Source organism: Chrysochloris asiatica, unplaced genomic scaffold (genome assembly GCF_000296735.1).
Source record: "Chrysochloris asiatica unplaced genomic scaffold, ChrAsi1.0 scaffold00037, whole genome shotgun sequence".
NCBI classification, from domain to species: Eukaryota; Metazoa; Chordata; class Mammalia; order Afrosoricida; family Chrysochloridae; genus Chrysochloris; species Chrysochloris asiatica.
In genome coordinates this window covers 17,691,616-17,719,530 of record NW_006408555.1, presented here as the reverse complement: position 1 = coordinate 17,719,530, position 27,915 = coordinate 17,691,616, and the positions used below count along the sequence as shown (strand labels likewise).

The 27,915-nt window shown below is 35.9% G+C and overlaps 1 protein-coding gene across 2 annotated transcripts in view; it reads left to right on the top strand.

Annotated features, from left to right (window-relative positions):
• The window catches only part of AP1G1 (adaptor-related protein complex 1, gamma 1 subunit), a 96,430-nt gene that overhangs the window by 39,699 nt on the left and 28,816 nt on the right, over positions 1-27,915 (top strand). The window contains exons 3-11 of one of the 2 annotated variants that reach the window (XM_006860189.1): positions 11,450-11,574; positions 14,135-14,276; positions 18,062-18,158; positions 19,362-19,438; positions 20,247-20,255; positions 23,247-23,342; positions 23,999-24,079; positions 24,267-24,365; positions 26,866-26,921. In XM_006860189.1, the coding sequence (XP_006860251.1) occupies positions 11,450-11,574; positions 14,135-14,276; positions 18,062-18,158; positions 19,362-19,438; positions 20,247-20,255; positions 23,247-23,342; positions 23,999-24,079; positions 24,267-24,365; positions 26,866-26,921 (782 nt within the window). The remainder of the gene's footprint in view (positions 1-11,449; positions 11,575-14,134; positions 14,277-18,061; positions 18,159-19,361; positions 19,439-20,246; positions 20,256-23,246; positions 23,343-23,998; positions 24,080-24,266; positions 24,366-26,865; positions 26,922-27,915) is intronic. The other variant, XM_006860190.1, reaches the window with a different exon arrangement.

Here is a 27,915-nt window from a genome sequence, read left to right as displayed (position 1 = left end):
GTGAACATTTCTTCATATGTTTGTTGGCTGCCCGGATCTCCTCCTAGGTGAAGTGTTTGTTCATGTCTTGTGCCCATTTTTTAATTGGGTTGTTTGTATCTTTCTTGTAGAGGTGTTGTAGTTTCCTATGTATTTTAGAAATTAGTCCATTATCTGATGTGTTATTGCAAAATATTTTTTCCCATTCTGTGGGTTCCCTTTGTACTCTTTTGGTGAAGTCTTTTGATGCATATAAGTTTTTAATTTTTAGTGTGTCCCATTCATCTATTATGTCTATTTTTGTTTGTGTACTTTTCAAAATGTTTGGTAGTTTGTATATGCCCTGAATTAGTGCCCTCACATTTGTCCCTATTTTTTCATTGATGACCTTCATAATTTTGGGATTCACATTTAGATCTTTAATCTATGCTGAGTTCGTTTTGTGAAGGGTGTAGGGTATGAGGCAAAGGTCTTGTTTCAGTCTTTTACATATCGCTTTCTATTTCTGCCAGCACCATTTGTTAAAGAGACTGTTTCCTCCCCATGCAATATGCCTGGGTACTTTGTCAAAAGTCATTTGGCTGTATGTGGTTGGGTTAATTTCTGGATTGTCGATTCTGTTCCATTGATCAGTATATCTTTCATTGTACCAGTACCAGGCTGTATTGACCACAGTAGCCATGTAGTAAATTTTGAAATCAGGGAGTGAGAGACCTCCCTGTTCTTCTTTTTAAGCAGTGCTGTGCTTATCCTGGGTCTCATTTCTTTCCATATAAAGTTAGTAATTGTCATTTTCATCTCTTTGAAGAATGTTGTTGTAATTAATTTTTTAAAATAAAAATCAACATGCAAAAATTGCATGTGTTTCTGGATAATAGCAATGAACAATATAAAAAGGAAATCAAGAAAATATTTCCATTTAAACCAGATTTTAAACCAAAGGAGTTCTTTTAAGACAGACTCTTGAATTTTAAATCTTAGGGATAGTTTAAGACTTTGTGGGATATTTGATTTTTTAAAAGAGCTACTTGAGTTTTTGTAAGATTCATTTCTGTAACATATTTAAGTAATTATATTTTCTAGGTTTACCAAGGTAGCATGTTTTAGGTATTATGGAAAGTATTAATACTCAAGGAAATTAAAATACTAAAAGTTTCGTAACAAATCAAAAAAAGAAAATTAACTCTCTTTTTTTGAGTGGGAATGGGAATCATTTAAAATTCCTTATTCTGTTTTTTTTTTTTTTTTATCTGAATAAATCACAGCCTTATATTTATTTAAGTAATTTGGTACCCTGCTCATTGTACTGGAGTACAAAATACCCATAAAGCAATTGATACCTGTATTCTTTCACCTGCATGTATGAATCACAGTGCCATTTTTATTTAATTACGTATAATAACAGCTACCTTGGAGTTACATTTTGTATGTTAGACATGCATTGTTCATTATGTTGGTGGTGGTGGTCAAAACAGACTCCATGGCATATAGCTACCACTAGTACCACTACCACCACCACTGTTATCAATTATAAATGTAATGAAATTTAATTATAATTTAAGTATTTCTGATGATAGTGAACAAACAGATGTTTCGTAAATGTAAAATGATATACTATATTTAGAAGCTTTAGTAGAAAAGAATGTATTAATTAGTACTTTTTAAAATTAATCCTTTTCGTATTATATTTTGAAGTATTACCATACGTAGTATCCATGCATAAAATATTTCATCTAAATTTTACAGTATGTCCCATGGAGTAGGTAATCTTCGTGTTACAAATAGGGAAGCTGAAATTCAGAGAGTTTAAGTGACTTACGTTCACAGAATTTAGTAACTATTACAGGAGATTAGAACTCAACCACTTGTAACTATAAAATTTATTCTTTGTGTTTAGTCTAAATCTGTTTATAATAAGCCTTATTCTGTTAGGCTTGTTAATTAAATATTTAAGCCCTGCCTTGCTTTACAAAGGGTTTAAGAGGGTATATATAACTAGCATCTATTTAAAAGACAAAACGAATAATAGAAAGTAAGAGTTAGGGAGAAGGAAAAAATCCAGAACGTAAGGTCAGTGTAGTTACTGTCGACGAGGTAGGTCAGACAGGAAAGGAGACATTCACTGACATGGATATTACCAGAATTAATGGTCACAACTGTAGAAATCAGACTACCTGAATGGAAACTCAGGCTTTGCTACTTTACCTTCACTTTGGCTTTAGGGCAAGGTCCTTAACTGTCATGTACCTCAATTTCCTCATCTGTAAAACTGAGATAAGCCTATTGCCTACTTAATGGGGTTCCTATGATTATTTATAAGTTAATCATTGTAAAACACTCATAATACTTTTTGTATATAAAAAGTCCCAAGAATGACCAATTTTACCTTTAAGGACAGCAAACAAACCTTTCTGGAGTACTGTATTCTAAAAGATATTTTCTTACATAAATAAAAGATACGTATCTTTCATTTAGGGGTTTCTTAGTAATAAGTAGCACTGGTGGCACTATGAGTTAGGTGTTGCCTCGGCAGTTCAACCCCATCAGCTGCTCCACAGGACAGATAAAGATTGACATCTCAGAAACTGGAATCCACACAGTGGCAGTGGGTTTTAGCTTTTAGCAATAATAACAACATCCTCAGTATTTTCATACCAAAGAAGTTAAGTTATAGGGAACGTGATCTTTTAGGCGTCTGACTTACACACAGTCCAGAAACAAAGTTGAATTTTAAAGTGGGTAGACTATAGTAGTAGAAAGCTGGTGGCTCAGGGACCACAATCTTCCACAGATATGTTTTGTTACTCTTGTGCAGTATTTAAAATTGTTTTGAATTTTTGACCATCATGTAAAATCAAGGAACGTCTCATAAAAATCTAAACTTGACAACTTGGAGACGTGACAGTAGTAGGCTGGTGACTACTTCCTCAAATCTAAGCAGGCCTACAATAATCTCTTATACTTCAATGTAAGATAGCACTCCACTTTTTTAGGTTCCCTAAAGGAGTCCCTAAGGGAACTCTGGTAGCGTAGTGGTTACGAATCGGGCTGTGAACTGCAAGATCAGCAGTTGGAAACTACCAGATGTTCTGCGGGAGAAAGATAAGGCATTCTTCTCCTGTAAAGATTTATAGCCTCAGAAACCCTGTACAGGGTCGCTATGAGTCAAAACCGACTCCACAGCACATAACAACAACAAAGGAGTCCTGGTGTGGTGATGTAGGATAAGCACTGGACTTCTAACCACAAGGTTGGTGGTTCAAGCCTATGATTTGCTCCTTAGAAACCCTATACAGTGTTGCTCTGAGTTGGAACTGACTCAGCGGCATTAACAACAACAGAAGGAGTCAGGGTGTTTGCAAGGTGGGGCATTCACACCCATCTGCTGCTTCTCGGAAACCCTATACAGCTAAAAGTTTTTTGGTGTTCTCGATAAAATTGTATCCATCTTTGGTGAAATTTAATTTATTATTAATGATTGTAGGTATATAGAAATATAATTGTTTTGTATATTTATCCACCAGTGCTTGAACTCAGTTCCAAGAGTCTGAAAGTTAAGCATCTGTAGGCTCCATTGTTTCCATTTAGACAGTCAGCAGTTCGAAACTACCAGCAGTTCTGCGGGAGAAAGATGAGGCTTTCTGTTCCCGTAAAGATTTACAGCCTCGGAAACCCTGTGCAGGGTCGCTATGAGTCGGAACCGACTCCACGGCACTTAACAACAACAACAACAATTGTCTGTAAAACTTTTTTCTTATCATCTATCTATACGTGTTGTACAATATCGAAGAATGGTAATTGCAGGTTTCTTGGTCTTGTTAAAAACCTTTAACAGATGGCTCTTACATATTATGGTTAAATATGGTAACTACTAAAGATTTGCTTAATAACTTTAAAAAATAATATTTTATTGTGTTTTCAGTAAGGATTTACACAGCAGTTTAGGCTCCCATATAACAATTTTTACACAAATTGTTCTGTGATAGCTGTAGGTTTTATGTAGAGATCCTTTATCACACTTAAAGAAGTTGATGAATTTATCAAATACTTTTTTAGTATCGAATGAAATAATCTTCGTTTTTCTCCTTTTAACCTGTTGTCATGGTGAATTACACTTATATTGAGCTTATTAATAATATTTTAACTTAAGAAAAAGAAAAAAACTATACTCAGGTCTGTTAAACTCCTCCAAAGGCCTAGAAGCAATGAGCAAACCAGTAGCAATGAGCACCCTTTAGCCCAAAAACATTTCACTGTAAAAGGACCAAGAGCCTCATAAAAAGATTACTGATTTTAAATCTGGTTCAGTAGGCACCAGGCGAAGCTGCTATGTCAAAAACTAGGTAATTTGTGCATTAAGAAGAATAACTGCATTTGATTTTAGTATTACCAATTAAGCTTAAATCTATCAGCTCATAATAATACTTAAACCAAAAAACTGTAAGTACTCCATTGGTCATCTTTGGGAGTCCCTGGGGAACCAACTCTTTATTTTGAAAACTGGTAAATACGAGGAAAGAAATATTTATTCTTTAGAAGAACTATTGATAACACAATGATCTATACATTCCATTTTCTTTTATTTCCATTTTTTTAACAAACTTTTTGAACCCCCTCTTGTTTGTATAGAGAAGTTGCTCCTTAGAGCAATATTCCAGCTAATTAAGTGAAGGAATGAGTGACTTAGAATATTACCTGTTTGTAACCCCTGGTGATCAACAGAGCTGTTAATCTGATCAAAGATAGATACATGTACCATAAATAATTACATGCGTACCGATAAAAGTTATGCATGTACTCACCACCTATGAAGAATACATATTTGCAAAATCAAAATGAAATAAAATAAAAGATGGAAAACTTGACTCTAATCAAGCCATGTTAGGTATTATGTAACCAAAATGCTTTTGTCCTGTTCATGTCCAGTGTTCAGTGCAGCAGTGTTTCTAATAGTGAAACATTATGAACAATCTGTTTGCCTATCAAAAAGAGAATAGGTAAGTTATGGTATATTCTTAAATGGAATGTGGCCACAAATTTAGCCATGAATCTGGTCCTGGGGTGGCTCTGTAGGATAACCACTCTACCTCAGGGTTGGTTTGAACTGCAAGATTGGTGGTTCAGACTCACCAGTCGCTCCTCGGAAACCCTATGCAGAGTCGCCATGAGTCGGAACTGACTCTACAGCACATATAGCAACAACAATAGTTGTGAATATGACTGAATTAGAGCTTTTGTCTCAATATAAATAATACTCAGGCAATGCTGTGACTCCGTAGGATAAGCACTGGATTACAGATCACAAGGTTGGTGCTTTGAGGCCACCAGTTGCTCTGTGGGAGAAGGATGAGGCTTTCTATTGCCTCAAAGATTATGAGTCGAAACGAACCACCACAACAAAATAAAAAGATCTGTGTATTTGTAATTTAGGTAGCTAGGCCAGATTTCTCTAGATATTGTACCAGTTATATTTCCACTAATAATATCCTCACACTGTTATGAGAATATTTTATGTTTGCTAATCTAGTAAGTTAAAAACTAGCATCTCTGTATGGTTTTAGTTTTAATTCCTTTTTCTTAACTTTATTGGGCCATCTTTTGCCTATCACACAGTTTGCCCTTTTCAAGTGTACAATAAAATTTTTTGTTTACTAAATTTACCAAGTTTGATTTACATTTTTTAAAAGAGAAGGTGGAACTTCATTTGTTGGAGTTTTTTTTCCCTTTGAGCTATTCATATTCTTAGTCAATTTTTATATTGGGTGGTTAGTCTTTTTTGAAATCCTGCTATACAGGATCTCAGACTCCTGGTTTGTCACAGCAGGATTAACACTGAACTATGAACCAAAAAGTCAGCAACCCATCACCTGCACCTCAGAAACCTATATAGGGTTACAGTGAGTTGGAACCAACTTGATGCCACATAACAACAACAACGTATAGTATCTCAAATGTATATTTTCTCCCCAAGTTGTCATTTGTATTTTGACTTTGCTCACTTAGTTTATAGTAAAAAGTTTTCCGTTTACTTTATTATGACGTGAATATAAAATTTGGTCAGTTTATGATGATCTTAAATCATATGCTAGATTTGTGGGTTATGAGTCTAGATGTGGTGCTGTAGAATAAAGCACTGGACTAAAAGGTTGACAGTTCAAACTCACCAGCTGCTTCTTGGAGACCCTATACAGGATTACTATGAGTTGGAACCTACTCAGCGACACTTAACAAGGACAAGTGTTTGAGATTAGTTTTCCAAGTAGGTGTAAGTAAGGAGTAGTAATACTGGGTGAATTTGTGGTTGTTACCCAAGGAGCAGACAGTTAATTACCTTTCTTCCTCTGTTCTTTAATTCATGCAGTTTTTTGTTTTTTTATTATACTTTTTATTCGGAACTGAGTGAAGGTTACAAACAGGATCATCAGTTTCACATTCAATAAATCATACACTCTGTTTCATCTCAATGATTGCAGTCCTCTCTGTACGACAACAGTTATCCTACTTCCTCCCTGTGGTTCCTGTTTCCATTTCTGCCCACCTTCCCAGGCCTTCTCAATTTTATCTTTAGGTAAATGTTGTCCTTTTGAGTGTGAGTGATTGACCATTCCATGGTGAGCATATCTTACTAGTGTTGTTGCCCCTACTATATACCTATCTACCTCTTGGCTGAAAATGGGCCATGCAGGCGAGTTCCTTTCCAGATCTGAAAGGTGCGCAGGGGCCATAGTCTCTGGTTCCTCCAGTCTTTTTGTGACCCACATGTTTCTGGTCTTTAAAAAAAGAAAATTGTTTATGATTTTTAGTTTTGTTCCACATTTTCTCTCACTGTATTTGGGACCTTCTAATGTGATTCCTTTCAGAGCAGTTGGTAGTGGTAATCCATTGGTCTAATTAATTCTTGTTAAGTGCCGTCGAGTTGGTTCTGACCCATCGCGACCCTGAACAAGGTTTCAGAAGCTGTAAATCTTTATGGGAGCAGAAAGCCTCATCTTTCTCCCGCGGAGCAGCTGGTAGTTTCAAACTGCTAACCTTGTGGTTCGCAGCCCGATTCGTAACCACTACGCTACCAAAGCTCTAGGTATCTTCAATTTTCATCACTCTTCTTTCTTCAGTACATAGCAAGACCAACAGTTTGCACCTTAGATCACTGCTCATGAGCTATTAAGACCCCAGATGTTGTTAAGTGTCATTGAGTCGCTTCTGACTCATAGCAACCTTGTATAGGGTTTCCAGTGAGCAGCTGGTGGGTTTTAACTGTAGACCTTGTGGTTCACAGTCCAGTACTGATCCTGTGGTGCCACACAGTGGTACTCACCAAAGTAGTATATAGAGCATTGTTTTTGTGGACTGTTAACGCCAGTTGACTGTGGTGTTCCCTGAGACTATGATCCTCAGCCTCAAGGTCCAGCAACTCATTGCCTTAAGATGTTTGATAATAGCTAAGAAGTTTTCATCGCTTTGTCCTTTGTATGCTCCGTCACATTTATACTTGTTACTAATATCAAGAGTGTTGTTGTTGTTAAGTGCCGTCAAGTCAGTTCCAACCCATAGCCACACTCTGTAGGGTTTCCGAGGAGAGACTGGTGAGCTTGAACTGCCGACCTCACATTTCAAACAGCTTTGAAGTCTGGTGCATTAACCCACTGAGTTTTGTTTTTAATGATTGCTGCTCAGAATTGGATGCCTACTCCACACATATGGTCATTGTAGTTTGTTTCTCCTTTTATTTCCCCTCTCCAAATTTTTGATAATTTTCTTAAAGATGAAACATGAATCATTTTCTCCATGTTGCAGACCCCCTGAATGGAAAGTGTAATCACTGGAAGATATTTATCAGATGCCATTTCCACTCATCTTAAGTATTCCCTCAAATTTGTTGCCATCAAGAAACAAAAATGGGTGGAACTTCAAAAAGTTCATGGAAACATTCCATTATCTTTTAATACCATTTCCCACAAACGTATTGAAGCTTCCTTATACTTATTAATGAAGCAAAGTCATAACATGCCTGAGTATACTATGATGAATTAATTTAGTGTTTGTCCCTTTTACATTTCAGCTTTTCTCTTTGCTGTTAAATTTTTAGGTAAGTTTTAAACCAGGACTGTAAACAGATTCATTTCCGGTTTGAGAATTTGCACTTCTCCATCAGAGATAAGGAATCAGAACTTTTTTTTAAGAGAATCATCTGGGGATCTCTAAGAATCATCTGGGGGGGTGGGGGTGGTGCAACTCAACCTCTCCCTTTATCTGAGCAAGGAAAAGTAAAGACACTCTAAGAAATAGCCCAAAGGACCAATGGGCCATATAGGTCCCAGTTTCCATGATCGTTAAAACTAGAAGAACTCAGTGGTGCCCAGCTACCACTGCTCACTGCTTTGAAAGGGAATGCGATAGGCGATCCTGGATAGAGTGGGGGAAAATGTAGACTGAAACTCAAAGTGACAAAGGACCAGGCTTACTGATAGAAACTGGTGTGGAACCACCACGACTGTGGCCCTTAGTTAGACACACTGCAGTCCTGAAGTAGAACTCTTCATTGTGGCCCAACTTGCAGCCAAACAATTGTTGTTTTTGTTAAGTGCTGCCTAGTGGATTCTGATTCATAGCGACCCTGTATAGGGTTTCTAAGGAGCAGCTGGTGAGCTTGAATTACTGACTTTGCAGTTCAAACCGACTTTGCTGTCCAGTGCAAATAATAGACAGGTCGTATGGACTCCTGGTGTGGCGCTGTAGGATTAGCACTGGGCTGTGAACCACAAGGTTGGCAGTTCAAACCTACCTGCTGCTTCTTAGAAACCCTATATAGGATCCTTGTGAGTTGGAACTAAATTGACTGCACTTAACAACAAAAGTTGACCGGTAACACTAGGGAGATAGGCATTCTTTAGTGTTCTGCTGTACACAATCAATTGGGGCAGCACTTTCTCAGGGATCAAACTCAGAAGGCAAGAAACTCAGAAGCTAGAAAAGACGGACAAATGAAACCGGTAAACACAGGAAATAAAAAGAGTGCTGTTACGGTCACTGCCACAAAACAAAATGTGATGAATAGTTGAAAACCAGTTTGTGCTGAAAATCACCCAAATCACAATAAAAAATTACCTCTCTTCAAAAAACTAAACAAAACAAGGAAACATTTGGGAATCTTGTTAAAATGCAGATTCTTATTAATTAGAAAGTTAAATTCTCAGATATCAAACCAGAATGAACCAGTTTGAAGTCCTGTTTTAAACAAGTGCCACAAAAAGTAACAAATTGTATTCACTTCTTTTGTGACTGTCTTAAAATAAAGGTGTGTGTCAGAACTGTGTTCTTTCACTGTATTTAATCTGTATGCTGAGCAGATAATCTGAGACACTGGATTGAAGGAAGACCCATTAAAGATGTGCAGTATGCAGATGAAGGTCCCTTGCTTGCTGAAAGCAAAGAAGGCTTAAAATACTGATGAAGATCAGAGACCACAGCAGGTTTCTTTTTGTTGTGCATAGGGATTAATATGAGTCCGAGCAGAGGGCACTTTTCAACAAGAAATCGTTAAGTCATCTTAACAAAACTGCTTGTGTTAAGATGACTTAATGATTTATTTATTTATTGATTGATTGATTTTTGTGTATAATTTATTTTTGTGATATCTGATAGTTTGCCAGGAGCAAGATTAAGGATGATGAAAATGTTGATGTTTGAGTCTTGGAATATTTTCTTTCCATATTAGAATACTTACAGAATGATTAAATGTGATGATTTAAAAATCTTTGGATTGAAGTATTTTAACTCTTGATTTTCCCACTCACCTGGTTTAGCAGTAATTTTTCTGCTGGACGTTGCCAGAATGTTTATCAACTTCTATTTTAAAAATTGTTTTGCTCCATAATTTTTTTCAATAAGGGCATTATGTTTTCTTTTGTGATCCTGGTCCAGTCATTCTGCTTTGGAGGCAGCTTTCACGGGCTCCTGGTAATGTCATTCAGCTGCCATTAGGTCTTTTAATGCAGGTGCATTCAGAGAGCGCCTCTATTTTGGAAATGCTTTCCTTTCTACAACTTGACTTTGTAACTTTTGTATGTAGTCTCCCATTCTTTAGCTCCCTCTGTACACAAATCTCCATTTGAATCTCTTTCCTTGGAATGTAGTAATTCTAAAGGATTTGAAAAACTCTTAGACAGACTGTCTTGTGTATGCCCTTTGGAAACCACAGCTCTAGAGGGAATGCTTGGCCTTCCCTGTGTTTGTCAAGGTGGAGTGATTAGGTAATAATATCAAAGTGCTTGTAATTTCAAGAAAGACTAAATAGAGAGACAAGCAAACTACTTAACGACAAGGACTCTTCAGCCCTGGAGAATTATTTCTAACAACTATGTAAAGAAGTAAAGTCCTTATGTGATAAGGCACTGGACTGCAAGATCTGTTTGAATTACAAGGCCTGAGGTTCAAATTCTCCAGCTGCTCTTTGAAAACCTATTCAGGTTCCCTGAGTCGGAATTAACTTGATAGGACTTACAACAAGGACTGTAAAGAATAAATCGTAAAAACTCTTAGATAAATTTTTCCATTGCATTTTCCTCTGGATATCTCCCCCTTGTGTTCCTAAATCCTCATTTCTCCTAAAGTACTTGGTGTAGTTCCTAAATATAGCACTTTCCACATTATATTAAAATAGTTGTCTGTTTTTTCTTTTAATTGTACATATTCTGTTTAGAACAGTATTTAGCACTTTGATATGTTTTCAGTTATTATATTTGCTATTGAGTTTTTAAATATTTGTTACAGAAACCAGATCTTAATACATACATGAGTTAGTTGCCCATGTAATGTAACCTAGTGATAAAATTAGAAATTTGATTTATTAGTGGCTTATAATACTAAACTGTGTGATGTGATGCTATAGAATAAGCATTGGACTGGTAACCAAAAAGTTGGCAGTTCATACCTATCAGCTGAGAAGCTCTGGTAGTGTAGTGGTTACGAATCAGGCTGCGAACCACAAAGTCAGCAGTTTGAAACTACCAGCTGCTTCATGGGAGAAAGTTGAGGCTTTCTGCTCCCGTAACAATTTACAGCTTCAGAAATCCTGTACAGGGATGCTATGAATTGGAACCGACTCAAGGGCACTTAATAACAACCCATCAATTACTCTTGGAAACCCTGTACAGGGTCATTATGAGTCAGAACTGACTCAGTGGCGCACAGCAACAGCAGCAATATTTTTGTAGTTTGTAGAACTAAAGTAAAATTCATTGATTACTTGGACAGCAAATAGAGGATACTGACTTGGAGTTCGAGTCTAAAATTTGATTATTAGGATCAAGATAGCTATAGGTGTTAGATTTTTTGCCTTTTAATTAGGTAGTTTGATGATACTGATTCATAGATACTTACTTTAATCATCAATGGATTCTGAATTTAAATACTGCATTTGTAGTTTGCAGTAGCAATCTTTAAATTTTATTTCTGATTTTTTTTTTTGCAGTTGGAGTGCCTCAAGCTTATTGCTTCTCAAAAATTCACAGACAAACGTATTGGTTATTTAGGAGCAATGCTGCTGTTAGATGAAAGGCAAGATGTCCATCTTCTCATGACCAACTGTATCAAAAAGTAAGTGTTCCCTTTCCTTCTTTGCTTTTTGAGTTCTTTCTTATAAAACAACATCATGACCTTCTAATTACAGGTTTTCATTTATTGTCCAGAATGCATCTGAGTTTTACATGGTTCAATAGCTAATGTGTAAAGAGGCTAAGTAAAGGACTAAAACTTCTGTAGGTTATACTTTTATTAAATAAAGATACGAGTGTGCTTCTTCAGACATTAGTACTCAACTTTGCTGTGAAATGAACATTTGGACTTTTGTAGTAAAGAAAAGACATTGGTAAAATCTTGGCTTTCTTTTATTTTTCCTTGGGCTTTGAGTACTATGCATAGTTAAACTATACATTTATTAAAGAATTGCTATAGCATATATTATGAGTAAATGCCATAAAGTAGAAAAAGAGACTTTTGTTTGCCATCAGTCTAATCCACCTGAGATTTCAGTTGCATGCAGTTTTGCCTATTTCTGTGAACTTTATGATAGTCCTTTTTTCTGATATTGACTGCCATCCTGTTCTACTAGTCCAGTCATGTTTGTTTAACTTGCTTTTAAACTGAAGAATGCTTATCATTTGGAGAACTTAGAGGACCTGTGTGAGGAATTTTTAGTTCTTTCCTGCGTACCTCATATGGGAATTTTCTGTTAGAAAGCTGTAGAAGTTCTGATGGCCATAGAAGGTGCTGTTCAGATTGTTTTAGTTTGTCTTTTTGCTACAGCTCCTTTTTTAATTTCTTTTTATTTGCATATTTTATATTTGATAGAAAGTAGAAATGGGGGATATAGGTGATCAAATTTGCAATATTGAAAATTTATCCTTTGTTGTGATAAATAAATGTTCCTCTTATAATTTTTTGATGGGTAATGAAAAATTCTAAAATGTTTAGTATGATTTGGTTGCATTTGTAAGTTTGTCATTTAAATACATTGAATCTGTGAACTTCATTTTGGGTTAATTCTTGCTTTTTAGCTTTGAAATAAATAATATTAATAAAAGTGCTAAGTTGATTATTTCAACAGATACTTACTGCATACTGTTAGGTGCCAGGAGCTATTCTAAGCACTGGGGATGAAGAATGAACAAAATGTATGAATAGTTTTGCTGTTAATGGAGTTTACAGTAATTTTGATTCATTTATTCTTGGCTAGGCCTCTAAGAGAGTTTCTTTGATGCTCAGTTGCCTTTACTACTCAATCACATGCTGATAATTTGGTACTTCTGCATACAGCGATTCATATAATAAAGTTAATATCAAACTTAAGTATAGATTTGTAGCTTAATAAAAATTGAAGAGTGAGGCACAAAGGCTAAGAAGAATCATTTGCAATTAATTTTAATGAAGCCCCAAGTGAATTTAGGAGATAGCTACATTTTCAGTTCAGATAGTTGTGAATTGATCTGGCACATGATTTTAATCAAACAGTTAATTAGACTTTGGAGTATCAGGTGTTGTTTTTATTTGTTTTGGTATCACAAAGCACCCCTGTCTACCAGCAATTTTTATGCTTAATAATGAATGTTTGCCTCATTGTTGGTTGAATGAGAAAAATTTCAAGACATTAAAGATCATGGAATTAAATCTTTAAAAACTGGATCTACTTTTGTGAGCTTTTATTATGTAAATATCCCTAATCACTTTAAAATGATTAGAAACTAAATGTTCATGGAAAATGGGAGTCTTTAAGTGGAAAATTCATCGTTAGTGCTCAAGTTTCATTTAAAAAAATAATTTTATTGTGGTAAAATGCATATCATCAAAAAGTTGTCATTTTAGTAATTTTAAAGTATACAGTTCGTAATGATTATGAATCAGGCTGCTAACTAACGTTAATGTCAGCAGTTTGAAACTACTAGCCATTCCACGGGAGAAAGATGAGGCTTTCTTCTCCCATAAAGATCGACAGCCTTGGAAATCCTGTGCCAGGGTCACTATGAGTCAGAACTGACTCCACAGTACTTAACAATAACAACAATTCAATAGTATTAAGTATACTTGTCATATTGTATAATCATTATTACTATATTTCCTTTTGTAGCATGTATCAGAACTTCATGTTTCTTTATGGCTGAATAATATTCCATTGTATGGATATTTATACCATATTTAAAATATTCATTCATTTGTTCACGGGTACTTGATTGTTTCTCCCTATTGGCTATTGTGAATAATGCTGCAGTGAATTCATCCTTACTTTCAAGTCTTTTGGGTCTTTAACTAAGATTCTGTGGTTAGCTTTTTGAAGAACGGACAAACTGTTTTCCTCAAGTCTTATTTTACTAGTAATTTTTGCCATAGTGGATTGTATTAAATCCAACAGTTGTACAGTTTCTGTTGGTTTTAATATTTGGAAACATTGGGTTATACACCTATAGGAGGATTGTTGGTTCGTTTACTGTGTTGGAAATTTGGAATGTAGTTGAAATAAATATTTTCTGTAAGACTAATCCTGTTACCTCAGTTACTAGAGAAATCTTGAGTTATTCTTAGCTAATTCACTAGACTGTGAAGCTCTTTCCTAGAGAGCCCCAGATGGAGCATGTTCATTCCTCTCTTCTTTGTTTTTTTATAGTGATCTTAATCACAGCACCCAATTTGTCCAGGGACTAGCACTTTGTACCCTTGGCTGCATGGGCTCCTCAGAGATGTGCAGAGACCTTGCAGGAGAGGTCGAGAAACTCTTGAAAACTTCCAACTCTTACTTAAGAAAAAAGGTAATTTTTAATAGAATCAAATATCTTTTTGGATTAAGTAGTATTATGGAGATGAGAAGTCAAATTCTTTTTACTTGAAAACTCTGATAATTGATGTATCTTTCTTTGTACAGTAAGTGTATTTTAAATGTATTCATATATACTTTTATATAAATTGTGCCTAGAATCAAAGTTTTTTATAGTGCTAAATTTGGAGATGATTTTTGTCTTCATTGCTTATTGCTCCATTGTTGATGATAATTGTGAACACTTCATTTCTTCTCTTAATTTCTCTTCTTTTAAGGAAGTGATTTATAAAAAAACAAATGTTACTGAAAATCCTTGATGGAATACTTAATTACTTTCTAAATTATCTGATACCAAAAAGTATTTAGGCAACGTGTCAATAAGAAGATTTTCAAACATTTGCATTTAACCCTGGTCTTTGTATTTAATGCCTTAGTATCTCTGTAAGGGCAGTTTGATTAGAACCTAGACAGTCACTAGAGAATGAGCCTGCTTTCTAAACCTGGTCTATCTAAATAGAATAGTAATGAGAATAGATTATCTTATTCTCTTACCTTACTCTAAACATTTTATTGAATAATTTTATTGTCCTTGGACCCTAAACTCTTAAACAAGTAATAGTAGTAGTATTTAGGTGCCATTGAGTTGATACCAACTCAGAGCGACCCTATGCACAACAGAATGAAACACTGCCCAGTCCTGGGCCAACCTTGCAATTGTTGCTAGGCCTGAGTCCTTTGCTGCTGCCACTGTGCCAATCCACCTTGTTGGTGGTGTTCTTCTTTTCCTCTAACCCTCCGCTTTACCAAACATGATATCCTCCTCCAAGAACTGATCCCTCCTGATAACATATCCAAAATATGAGAGACGAAGTCAGACCATCCTGGCCTCCAAGGAGCACTCTGGCTTTACTTCTTCCATTATAGATCTGTTTATTCTTTTGGCAGTCTATGGTACTTTAAATATTCTCCTCCAATACCATAACTGAATGCATCAGTTCTTCTCCAGTCTTCCCTTATTCACTGTCCAACTTTCACTTGAATATGAGATTATTGAAAATACCATGGTTTGGGTCAGACACACCTTAGTTCTCAAACTGACATGTTTGCTCTTGAACATTGTAAAGAGGTCTTGTGCAGCAGATTTACCTGCTTCCATGAGTGTTGATCTGAACAAAATAAAGTCTTTGACAATTTCAGTCTTTTCTCCATTTATAATGAATGTTGTTTATTGGTCTGGTGGGGAGGATATTTTGTTTTCTTTACATTGAGATGCAATCCATACTGAAGGCTGTGATCTTTGATCTTCATCAGTAAGTATTTTAAGTTCTTTTCAATTTTAGCAAGTAAGATTATATCATCTGCATAACTCAGGTTGCTAATGCATCTTTCTCCCATCCTGATGCCACTTTTTTTTCCCATATAATCCAGGTTCTTGGATTATTTGCTCAGCATGTAGAATAAGTATGGTGAAAGAATACAACCCTGTCACACACCTTTCCTAATTTTAAAACATTCAGTGTTCCCTTGTTCTGTTCGAACAACTGCTTCTTGATCTTTGTATAGGTTTCTCATGAGTGCAATTAAGTGTTCTGGAATACTCATACTTTTCAGTGTCATTCATAGCTTATCATGATCCGTAAAACTGAAAGCCTTTGCATAGTTAATAAAGCACAAGTAAACGTCTTTCTGGTATTCTCCTTTTTCAGCCGAGATCCATCTGACGTCTACTGTGATATCCCTCATTCCACATCCTCTTCTGAATCCGGCTTGAACATCTCTAAGTTCTCTGTCAGTGTATGGTTCCAGTCATTTTTAGATTATCTTTAGTAAAACTTTACTCGCATGATATAAACTGATGATTTCCATATTCTGTTGGGTCACCTCTCTTTGGAATGGTCACAGATACGGATCTCTTCCAGTCAGTTGGCCAGGTAGCTGTCTTCAAAATCTCTTAGCATAGTTGGGTGAGTGCCTTCATTGTCACATCAGTTTGTTGAAATATTTCAGTTTGTTTTCCATCAATTCTTGGTGCCTTGTCTTTACCAATGCTTTTAATCCACTTTGGACTTCGTCCTTCAGGATCATTGAATCTTGATCATATGCTGCCTCTTGAAATGGTTGAACAGTGACCAATTTCTTTTTGGTACAGTGACTGTGTATTCCTTCCATCTTGTAATACTTTCTGCATTTTTCAATACTTTGCCCATAGAATCTTTCAGTACCGCAAATTGCGGTTTGAATTTTTTCTTCAGTTCCTTCAGCTTGAGAAATGCTGAGCGTGTTCTTCCCTTTTGGTCTTTTCACATTTCGTTTTAATATTTGAATTTGTCTTTTCAAGCTGACCTTTGAAATTTTCTGTTCAACTCTTGTACCTACTCACTTCTTCCATTTGCTGTAAGTTTCAGAGTCTACTCATTTTGGTCTTTTCCTTCTTTCTTGTCTTCTTAATGATCTTTTGCTTTCTTCTTATATGATATGATGTTCTTGTTCTCACCCCACAACTCTTTGTATCTAATGCGTCAAATGTGTTCTTCAGATGATCTTTAAATTCAGGTGGGATATATTCAAGCTCACATTTTTGCTCTCATGGACTTTAAAAATTTTTTCTTCATCTTCAGCCTGAATTTGCATATGAGCAATTGATAATCTATCTGTTCCACAGTTTGCTCCTGGACTTATTATGGCTGGTGATCTGGAACTTTTCAACTCTTAAACAAAGGGTATAAAAGTTAAAAGTCCAAGAAATGAACACATGCTTTCTAATGTTTGGTTAACTTTACTATGGTTCTATATTAATGGTGTGAAGTAGAGATATTAATAGGGCTAATAATCCATTTCCCAGGATCATACAGTGTTAATGATAACTGCAAACAAAATTAAATTCTTCCCTTAACTGTCAGTGCATTCTCTTAAAAATTGTGTAGACTTCCTTTGTTCAGAAACACATTATTTGATTAATTAAAACATTTCTGCAAATTAGAAAAAGTATTTTTGTCCTCAAGTACAAGATGGCAGGAATCAGAAGTCTTTTCTAGTTAGTATATTGCTAAAATTTCATGGTATTTGACACCAACAGATAGTCATGGTTACTTTTGGGGGAAAAGAGGTAACCAAAAATCAGTCTTCTTTCTAGTGAACAATCTAAGACTGTTTTTTCTTGAGTAGAAAGACTAGTTAAGTGTCTGTCTAATGATTTTCTTGATGTCAGCAAAGACGAGTGAATCAGGGAGACCTGGTGGCAGTGTGGATTTAGGCGTTGGGTTGTTATGTTAACCTTATATAAATAAGGTCAGTGGTTCAACCCATCAGCCGCTTTGTAGGACAAAGATGAGACTATCTGTTCTGTAAAGATTTTTAGTCTCACTTTAATAAAGGGTCACTATGAGACATAATTGACTCGATGGCAGTAGGTTTGGTTGTTTTGGTATAGGTACTAAATAAAATGGCGTATTTGTAGCAACTACAGTATTAATCTTTGAGTTGCATGATACTTTATGTCTGTTGGTCATTTTATAAAATGATAATCACAGATTGATCTTCGTATTTAGTGTTTATTTTCCCAAAAAACCACATAAGTTATGTTTAATTTGTTTGATAAATTCATATTAACCATGATCTAGCATATAAACCACTTAATAAATAATATCTGTTACCTAACTTTCTTGATTTTTCTAGTGATAAACGAATTGATGAGCTTTTTTTTTTAAATAAGATTGGTTGCCCTGCTTAATTAAAATAAATCTTTTGTTCTTTTATGTATTTATTTTTTTTTTATAGGCAGCACTGTGTGCTGTTCATGTCATCAGGAAGGTTCCTGAACTTATGGAGATGTTTTTACCAGCAACAAAAAACTTATTGAATGAGAAGAACCATGGTAATGTGATTTGGAGGCTCTCATGTGAAGCTCTGAGAGAGAAGAAGGGGTGGGAAGAGAAGAAGCATCAGGCATTGCAGGCCTTTTGTATTCATACAGTAGTGTTACTTACGCATATCCTGTAGGTCTGGTCATCCAAATCACTTTTCTCTGATACCTTAGTTTTAATTAGAGATCTGTTCATTCATAGTAAGTCTTGTCTTTCACCATAGTCAAAAGACTATGTTAAGGTATTCATATTCGGTGTAGTATACAAATGATCCTAGCCTTGATTTCCATGTGTGTAGAATCCTTTGATTTCCAGGTTAGTTTATAATGAAAAAATACTTTTGTCTTGTAATAGGAGTCTAGGGTTTGTGAAAATTCTTTCAGGCTATTTGTAACAGGCATTTTTAGTGGATACTGGTATGGCGCTGTAGGATAAGCACTGGACCGGACCGCAAATTCAGTTTGAACTGTAAGGTTGGCGATTCAGAATCCTTGGGAACCCTATACAGGGTTGCTATGAGTTGAAACCGACTCTATGGCACTTAACAATAACAAAACTTAATACTCCGATATATTTACATAAAACTTAAGAGAAATTAAATGGAATTTGGCATTTCTTTGCTTACACATTTAGTGCATCTTGAATTATATATCAGAACTCAGCAGACAGCTTTTTGATTAAGTAGTCAAGCTCACCAGCTGTTCCTCGGAAACCCTATACAGGGTCGCTATGGGTTGGAACCAACTTGACTGGCACTTAACAACAGCAACAACACCATGGAGCTAATGGTACCTACCTGATGGTGACCATGAATATTCTCAGATGGAGAGGCACATAATCTGTTGTCACTGTTTAGTAGTTATTTTGGTCACCTAATTCTGTAAGATCAACAATGCACTAGGAGCCATAAGGTCAGCAGTTCACACCTATGAGCTGCTCCTCAGAAACCCTATACAGGGTCGCTATGAGTGGGCACTTAACAATGACATCAAGTTGTTAAAATGTGCTAATTTTACTGACCTGACCAGTAAATCAGCAGGCATCTATATAAAGTACTTCTTTTGTGTTCACTTTAATGCTTACATCCTTTGGAGAATTAAAAAATCAAAAGTAGCAACTCTACTTTTGGAATGACCTTCAGGAACCTAAAGTCCTGTTTTATCAGTTGAATAATATAACCTTGCTTTCAGTTTTCATTTTATCTTTTCTTTAAGGTGTCCTTCACACGTCTGTAGTCCTCCTCACAGAAATGTGTGAGCGAAGCCCAGACATGCTTGCCCATTTTAGAAAGGTAGGTATCATTTTGTATGCCTAAACCTTTCTTGATTGAAAAATGATTTTCCTGAAAAGTACATGCTTTGTTCAGTTCTGAATTTTCTTTTAAAAGTAAGCTATGAAGCTGGATAGAAGATTTAGCTGACTTTGTTGTGTGGTAGGGCTGAAAGCCAGATTTAGACATAAGAACTGGCAGTAGTAGACTGATTGATGGTTTTTTCTTTTTCGTAATACGAGTGTCTTATTGTTGACATTTATCATGTGCTTCATCTGATGTTTTCATTTTGCATTCAGGTAATGTAACCTGAGCTCATATTTTAAATAAGAATTGTGTGTCCTTTTTTTTAAAAAAGGCAGGTAATTTTCTATTTCAGATAAAAACTAAACTGCAAAAAATAAAATGAAACAACTGTAAACTGAAATTTAACCTTTATTCCTTTGACCTAACCCAGGCTTTTGGGTCATTGACTTCTGTGATGGAAGTGTCCTTAGCTTTCTTATCCAGCCCCTTTCTTACTAGCATTTGACAGTGGACATTTCTGGTGTTTTCCACTGATTTTTAGAAGGCAGTAGTGAGAAACATGTAGAAAAAGAGTGTTCTTTGGGTAGCTATGTACATCTGTCTCCTTTTATAGGACGGTGATCATGGTTCACATTGCACTTTAAATCTAATGAGGCTTTAACAGCAGTTCCCTTTTTCTTTTTCTTAGATGTTCATGTCTTGATTAAATTATTGTAAAATAGTATGAGACCCGTATCTGTCCCTAATGCTTGCTTTGTATGTTTTGTTCCTGTTGTCTGTTTGGAATCCTGCTGTATGTTAGAATGAAAAGGTAAGAATTAACCCTCTTTTAGATGGTGCATGCTGGCCTTTAGGTCCTTAGTAGCTTTTGTGTATTCATCCACAAATGTGGAATTAAAAAATATACTAATGCTGAAGCTGTGCTTTTAACATGAGTGAGTTATTTGTTCTAGCATTTTTGGCTAACTCCCTCGTCCAGTTTTGTCTTGTCTCTTAAACTTTTAACTCCAAAGTCAGCCATGGATTTCACTTGTAGCCCCTTCCTGAATTGTTCAAAGTCTCCTTCTCTGCCTCTTCTTTGTCTTCACTTGAAAAACTTTGAGCAGTTTCCTAGTGACTTTGGTGATGGCCATTCCAGATCAGTCTGGAGCCTTGACATCAAACACTCCTTTTTTTTTAATGGTTTATTGTGATTTATGTGATAATTTACATGGGAGAAGATTAGTTTTATATTCATCCTGTCGTATATAGTTTCACTGCCATGGTTACAGTCCCCTCTATGCATCATCAACCAACCAAAGGGTATACACTGCAAGCCTGCTCGACCCCCCCAATCATCAGCACACAGCCCCCTCTCCCTTCTGGGTCTAGAGTTCCAAGCCGCTCAATCTCTCCACATCGTCGTCTCTGCCTCTGCCTCCGCCTCCATCTTTGGCGTCACTGCTTCTCTGGGTAGGGTCCCGCTCTCTGCTCTTCTCCCTTGATGGTCCCAGGGACCTCTGCTCCTAGACTGCAAAGTCAGCCACTCCCCTCCTTTTGATACAAAATGTCCACCTTTACATTTAGAACCTTCTCAGTCAGTCCTGATAACAATTATTCACCATTGTACCACAGGGGACCTATCCCCATCTCTTTTCATTAGCACTGCCCAGACAGATTGGATACAACTCAGTGGAGATTCTACCCTCTGTGCCCTCTGGATCTAATCTAGGCTCCCTCTTGAAAGCTTGGAAGCCAGTCACTTCTTGCCTTTGCTGCCTCCCCCCCCCCCCCATTTTGGGTAGCCAGTGTCCACGTTGCCCATCCCTGGGGGTGGGGGGGTGGGAATGATCCTCACTGTAAAGATGTTTCCTCTTTTTTAAACACTCCTTTTTGAACTAGATGTTGTAGAGCCATAAGTGGGTAACCTCACACTTAAACAAGTGTTGCATATACTTCTGAACTTTCAGTTCAGATTTAGAGTTTTTATTTTTCCCTCATGTACATATAATCTTGCCTAGAATTTTTGGAATATTAAAAGGATTTGAGGTGGAGTGGATAGGCACCAACTGATTTTCATGGCTGCAGCCTTTCCCTTTGTCATCTTATTTTGTTTGTCCTGTCATTAGTTTTAGTAACTTGCATTTTAGTCTGAAAAATAAAGCTGGGTTCCAAGAATTTGTATACTGAACACAGACATTTAACTTTCTGTCCCAGGGTGATCTCATGTGATATGCTGATCTTTTGGTAGTAAATAAAACAGTTCTTTTTCATTTTAGTAAACTAAAGCCAAAGGACTCCTCTAAGAAATAAACCAGGTTTGAATAACTAATTAGGGATACTATAGTACAGAAAAGCAGGCCATTGGCACATTTGCAAGGTGAACTGCTTTTTGCGCACAGCTTGATTGATAAGTAGATGGTCTCAGTTGTATGACATTTTAAAGCAGTTTTAAAAATCTATTATTCTTATGCCTCATGCAAATGTATCTGCATAGTTGACAGATTTAATGAGAGTTTTGTTCAGAATTCACAGATCTCCATGGCTTACATATATTTCATTATGGAGATGTTCTAATTAGATTTTGTTTTGATGACTTTGGAATCATTTAATTCTGAAGTATTAAGGCCAAACTTATTGGAATATACACAGATTATGTTCCCTTGTATTTAGAAGTGTCTTTAATGTTGTGAATGTTTAAATGCATGCCTTGGGCATAGCTTGGCGCTTTTTTTTTTATCATTTGAACTTTTGGTCCCCTTATTTGAGTTGGAGTGTGGGGAGGAAACAGAGTCTGAATACAATTATAAAAAGTAATTATGTTTCAGTAGAGTTGGTGTTCCTAGACTGCCTCTAGAATGAGGTGCAATTCTTTTCAATCTGGACACGAATTATGTTATTAGAGTTGTTTATACAAATAAACTGAGTTTTCATTTGGACACTGGAAACATTCCTTTTGTGGGAAACATTTTGGAGTAGAATTTTAACAGCAAACAATTGAACAACAGAAAAGAAATGAATACTGCTATTTAAAGTTCTGTTTGATAATAAAATTGGCTGCTGTGTTCTGTGACTCCAATGGGCAAAAAGGAAGGACAAAAGGGAATTCCCACCATATAGAATGTGTAGTTTCACTAGTGAGATAAAAAGAAAACAGGTAGCAAATCAGTGAAATTATATCTTACTGGAAATTATTTCATAGACATAAGGGTAGGGAAAGGCAATTAAGGTAATGAAATGGAATGAAGGTAAGAGAAAAAAGCAGTTTATTAATGTTTTACAACTGGAAAAGTGAAGATGTAAGTTTTTGTGTTCCCTATTTGTTTAAAAAAAAAACAAAAACAGGAGAGAAAGGTTTTTTTCTATTTGAGATGGTATGCTATAATTTTGATAAGATTACCAGTTGTATTGTATGTGTAATAACATTTTATATCCAGTTATTAGTGTGGAGAAAACTTGAACATATCTGTGCCAATTAGAAATTGATGTCAAGTTTTTACAGAAGTTGAAATGCAAAGTCTCTTAGAGATAATTGTTTTACCTGGTCTCCATAAAATTCTGACCCACTCTTATTTGTTAATATCATTGTATCTATAGCTCTAGAATAAAAAAGTCAATTTTTATTCAGATAAAACATTTCTTTTCTTGAATCCTTTGACCTAAGTGTTCTAAGTTATATTTAGCACACATTAACAATATACTAGTATCAGTAGAATTTGATTGGACTCAGACTCTTGCATCCTTTTTGTAAAACAAACAACCTGTGTATTCATGACTCATTCTTTGGTATTCACTGTCTTTTGATTCATCATTGTTTTTGCAGCTTGTGCCCCAACTAGTCCGTATTCTGAAGAACCTCATCATGTCCGGATATTCACCAGAACATGATGTTTCTGGTATCAGTGACCCATTTTTGCAGGTAAGGTGGAAAAGAAAGTTTTGGATAAATACATGAATATAATATCTTTTGAATAGACTGTTTTCTTCCACTTAAGTTTGTTGTGAGTAGACATGTGGTAGTTAATTGTGATTAAGTTAAATAATAAATAGTGCTCTATTTAGATTAATCCAATAAAGTTATAGCTGTAATAGTCAGAATTATTTACTAAATAGATAGCCTTGAGTTTCAGAGACATGTAGCTCTCTATAGCCTTTAGCTGTGGAGTGGCAAAGGAGAAGATTGTCTTATCTTCACTAAGATCCATAGGAACCTTGGTGGAAGAATGGTTAAATTTTGGTTAAATCTGAATCTAACTGAAAGGTCAGCAGTTCTAACAAACCAATTGCTCTCTGTAGGGGAAAACACCTGACAGTTTGTTCCTAAAGATTTCAACTTGGGAAACCCTATGGGTAGTTCTACTCTGCCCTGTAGGCTCACTATGAGTCAGAAACGAGTTATTATGTCATAGAAATACGGATTATTGCTCTAGAGATAGTATTTTAAATTCTGTTAAGTTTTTTAAAATCATTTTTAGTGGGATCTGAGGCTTCATTTAAGTTATTTGCATTTCATACCAAGTGAGGTTCCTTTATGCTATTCAAAATTTGTTGACACTTCTCATATTTGCACATTAGGTACGAATTTTACGGTTATTAAGAATTTTAGGACGAAATGACGATGACTCAAGTGAAGCTATGAATGATATATTAGCACAGGTGAGTGGATCAAACTTACATCATATTAAACATTAATTTTCATATAGCAGGGAGTAGAATGATTATAATTATATTGGGTAGATTTTATCTATGTTTTCTCAGTTGTGCCTGTAGTCACAAAATTATTACCCCTAGAGCTTTTTTTGAAGTCTTCCATCATTAGTGTACTGCCCTCTGTGTCTTTCAGGTTGCCACTAATACAGAGACTAGTAAAAATGTAGGAAATGCTATTCTTTATGAAACGGTTTTGACTATCATGGATATTAAGTCAGAGAGTGGACTGCGGGTAAGTCTTTTAAAATCTTTCCCCCCCTCTAAATGTTTTATTTACAAAGATTGACTTGAATTGTTGTTCTTTGGATTGGGTTTAATTTCAAAATTGATTTTAGGATGTATAGTGCGGTATTTTTGCTAGTTCTCATTGAAGGCTTAATATTCACTATTGTTAATTAAGTTTGAAGATCCTCATATAGTTAGACATAAAAATATTACTGAGTGAAGGAAGCATTTCAGAATAAGCTTTTACTAAGACCAGAGTTTGATTTCTACTTATTACTTTAACTGATTAGAATAAATCCATGTTTGTGTCCATTCCAAAGAGAGGTGACCTAGTGGAATGCAGAAATCATCAGACAGTATCATTAATATCATATGCCAGAGATACACTGAGCATAGCTGCATGAATTTACTTAGGGGCTCTCAATTCTACTCCATTGATTGGTGTTTTTTCTGTGTGTTCTTCTAACAGATAAATATTGAGAGATTTTCTTTCAGTCTTAGTAATTCATCTTTCAATTGATTCATTTCCATTTCGTTGTCCTTGCAGTATGTTATCTATCTTTGAAGTCTTAGTTTTAATCTTCTGGCTTTCTAATTACTGGTTTTGTATGGCTTCCATTTTTGCAATTGTTTTATCATTTTGTTTCCTGATTTTTTTCCATAATTTTGTCTGTTTTCTTTGATTTCATTTGTATTTTTCTCAATCTTCTATCCTTGGAAGTTGCCTAAATGTCATTTAAAAAAAGTCCTTATTAGATAGTTCCTTTATAATTTCTGGTGTTACATTTTCTGACTGTATTTTGGTTACTTGTTTGAGGCACTTTGCTTTGTTTCTTTGTGGAAGCTGAAGTTATCTGTTTTTTCTGAAGCATTGTGGTATCATATTTATATTTAGCTGATGATTGCGTATTGGTGTATGCTCAGGCACTCACCACCGATCTCCTGGTGGATGTGGTAGAGACTAGAAATGTGAATGCAGTTAATTCTCTGTTCAATGTTTATGTAATTCAGGGATAGGTCACATGTCTTTAGAAACAGGAGCGATATGCCTAGCACTGGACTCCGGGCAGATGCAGAGGATGCATAGGAGGGAGTGCCACTGGCCCTGTGTTGGGTAGAGTGGGGCCTGGCCATTTCCCCATGTACCAAGAAGGCACGGAACAAGGGAGAACTGTACTCCCTTGCTGCCAGCCTTCAGTCATGTCCTGTGTCTACAGTTCATTGTATTGACAGCCGCTCTCAAAACCTCAAGATGACCACATCTTGCCAACTCACAGTCTGTCGGTTTTTCTTTTTCTTGCTGCTCTTTTTTGACTTCTTCTAGTCGACAGGCACTTAATTCTTTTGATACTCAGGATTCCAGAATTGGTGTCTTTTTTACTCAGTCTCCACATCTTTGTTGCAGAGGGTCAGCTCATGCATCTTTTTAATCTGCCACCTGCAGAAACAAATTTATTGAGTATAGTATTTGTAAATTGTTGTTGTTACGTGCTGTCGAGTCAGTTCCATCTCATGGAGATGCTGTATAGGGTTTCCAAGGAGCAACTTGTGAGTTTGAGTCACTGACCTTATGGTTCAAACCAACCCTGCAATCTAGTGCTTTATCCCACAGAACCACACCAGGACTCCACAGTATTTGTATATACAGTTCTATTTTTCTTTAGTCTTAAAGTATCTAGTCAAATAATATAACCAAAATAACTTAGGTTAGTTCTTTTCCAGTCCCACTATTTAAACAAAATTGTAACATACTATATACTTTGTTCTGCACCTAGCTTTGATAGTTCCATATTCATGTAGAATCCAGTCTCATCCTTTGTAACTGATTGTGCAGTCTAGTGCATTAACCTGCAGCACCACACCAGGACTAGAAATGAGAAAGTTGAAGTAGAAGATATATTTCAAATATTCAGGTATTGCCAGATTTTCCTTAAAAAAGCTATACTAATATTACTCTTCTCCAACCTGAAAACTTGTAAAACAATTCCAGCAGTTACTATAGATACAGAATATAATTTTAAGAATTAGCTTTTATTGTATATTCATTCATTCATTTGCTATCAGTCTATAAAGTACCAACTATATGATAAGCGGAGTCCTGGTGTGGTACTGTGGGCTAATGCCTCAGACTGCAAAGTCGTTTGAACGGTGGTTCAAGCTCACCAGCTGCTCCTTGGAAACCCTATACAGGGTTGCTATGGGTCGGAATCGACTCAATGGCACTTAACAACAACAATATGATAAGCACTGGGACTGCAAACCAATAAGTTAGAGCCTGCAAGCTGCTCCACAGGAGAAAGGTAAGACTTTCTGCTCCCACGAAGACTTCCAAACTCTCAGAAACCCTGTACAGGGTTGCTATGAGTCGGCACTCACTCAATGGCACTTAACAACAACCACCACTTTTAAATAGTTTGCATGTATCCGAGGCCAGGAAGTGATCCTTAAGAGTTAAGAAACAATATAAATATGTTCATAGATGTTTAATCTGTGCTATTTCTCTTTAGGTCTTAGCCATAAATATCCTGGGTCGTTTCTTATTGAACAATGACAAGAATATTAGGTAAGTCAGCTGACCAATATCTTGGATAGTGTAAACTCTGTATTTCATATAGTGACGATTCAGTTTTATTCATCTTTTGAGTCACATATCTAGAACTTCGACCCCAATTTCTATTTTTAGTCTAATCTTAAAACTGCTGTTTTATAAAGAATTTGAAGGTATGTCTCTTGGTTTTTTACTGCTTGTCTATACTTGTGTGTGGCGCTGTAGTATAAGCACTGGACTGTAAGGTTGGTTTGAGCCACAAGGTTGGTGGTTCAGACTTAACTAGCATTTCTTGAAAACCCTACTATACAGGGTAGCTATGAGTTGGAAACGACTCGAGGGCACTTAACAAAAACATACTGTGAATCCCAGAAGCATATAGACTTCATATAATAAGCTGACTACAAAGCACATGATCCAGTTTGAGCCTGCCATCCACTCCACAGGAGAAATATGAGGCTTTCTACTCCCACAATGATTTAAAGCTGTGGAAACCCTACATAGGCTCTCTATGAGTTGGAGGTGACTTGATGGCACTTAATAACAAAACCATCATTACTGTAAATCAGACTTTACCAGTCTTGGTCTGTGAAAGGCAAGGTGGCAAATACTTTAGTCTTTATGGCCATAGGGTCTGTGCTCCTGTAGGATGAAGCAGTCATAGGGATGTGTTGCTGAGTCCCAGTAAACTTGATTTATAAAAATACTTAGCAGCTGACTGTATTTTGGCCCCTGTTCTAAAGTAAGAAAACATGAACATTTTAGGAAGTAACTCTGGAAATTCTTCATGAACTAAAGCTAATTTTAAAAGTAGCTAGTTTAATGTTGCTTTCCTACATGTAATATGTTGCATTTTTCCTTTTTAATCATCCTTTAATCAGGAGAAATTTTATTTCTTACCATTTTTAGCATGATAAATGTGGTGATAATCATGTGGGACTCTCAATTACCTTCTTCAAAAAGAGTGTTTTAATACTTGAATCTTAAATTCAGGTTTTTGAAATGGCAG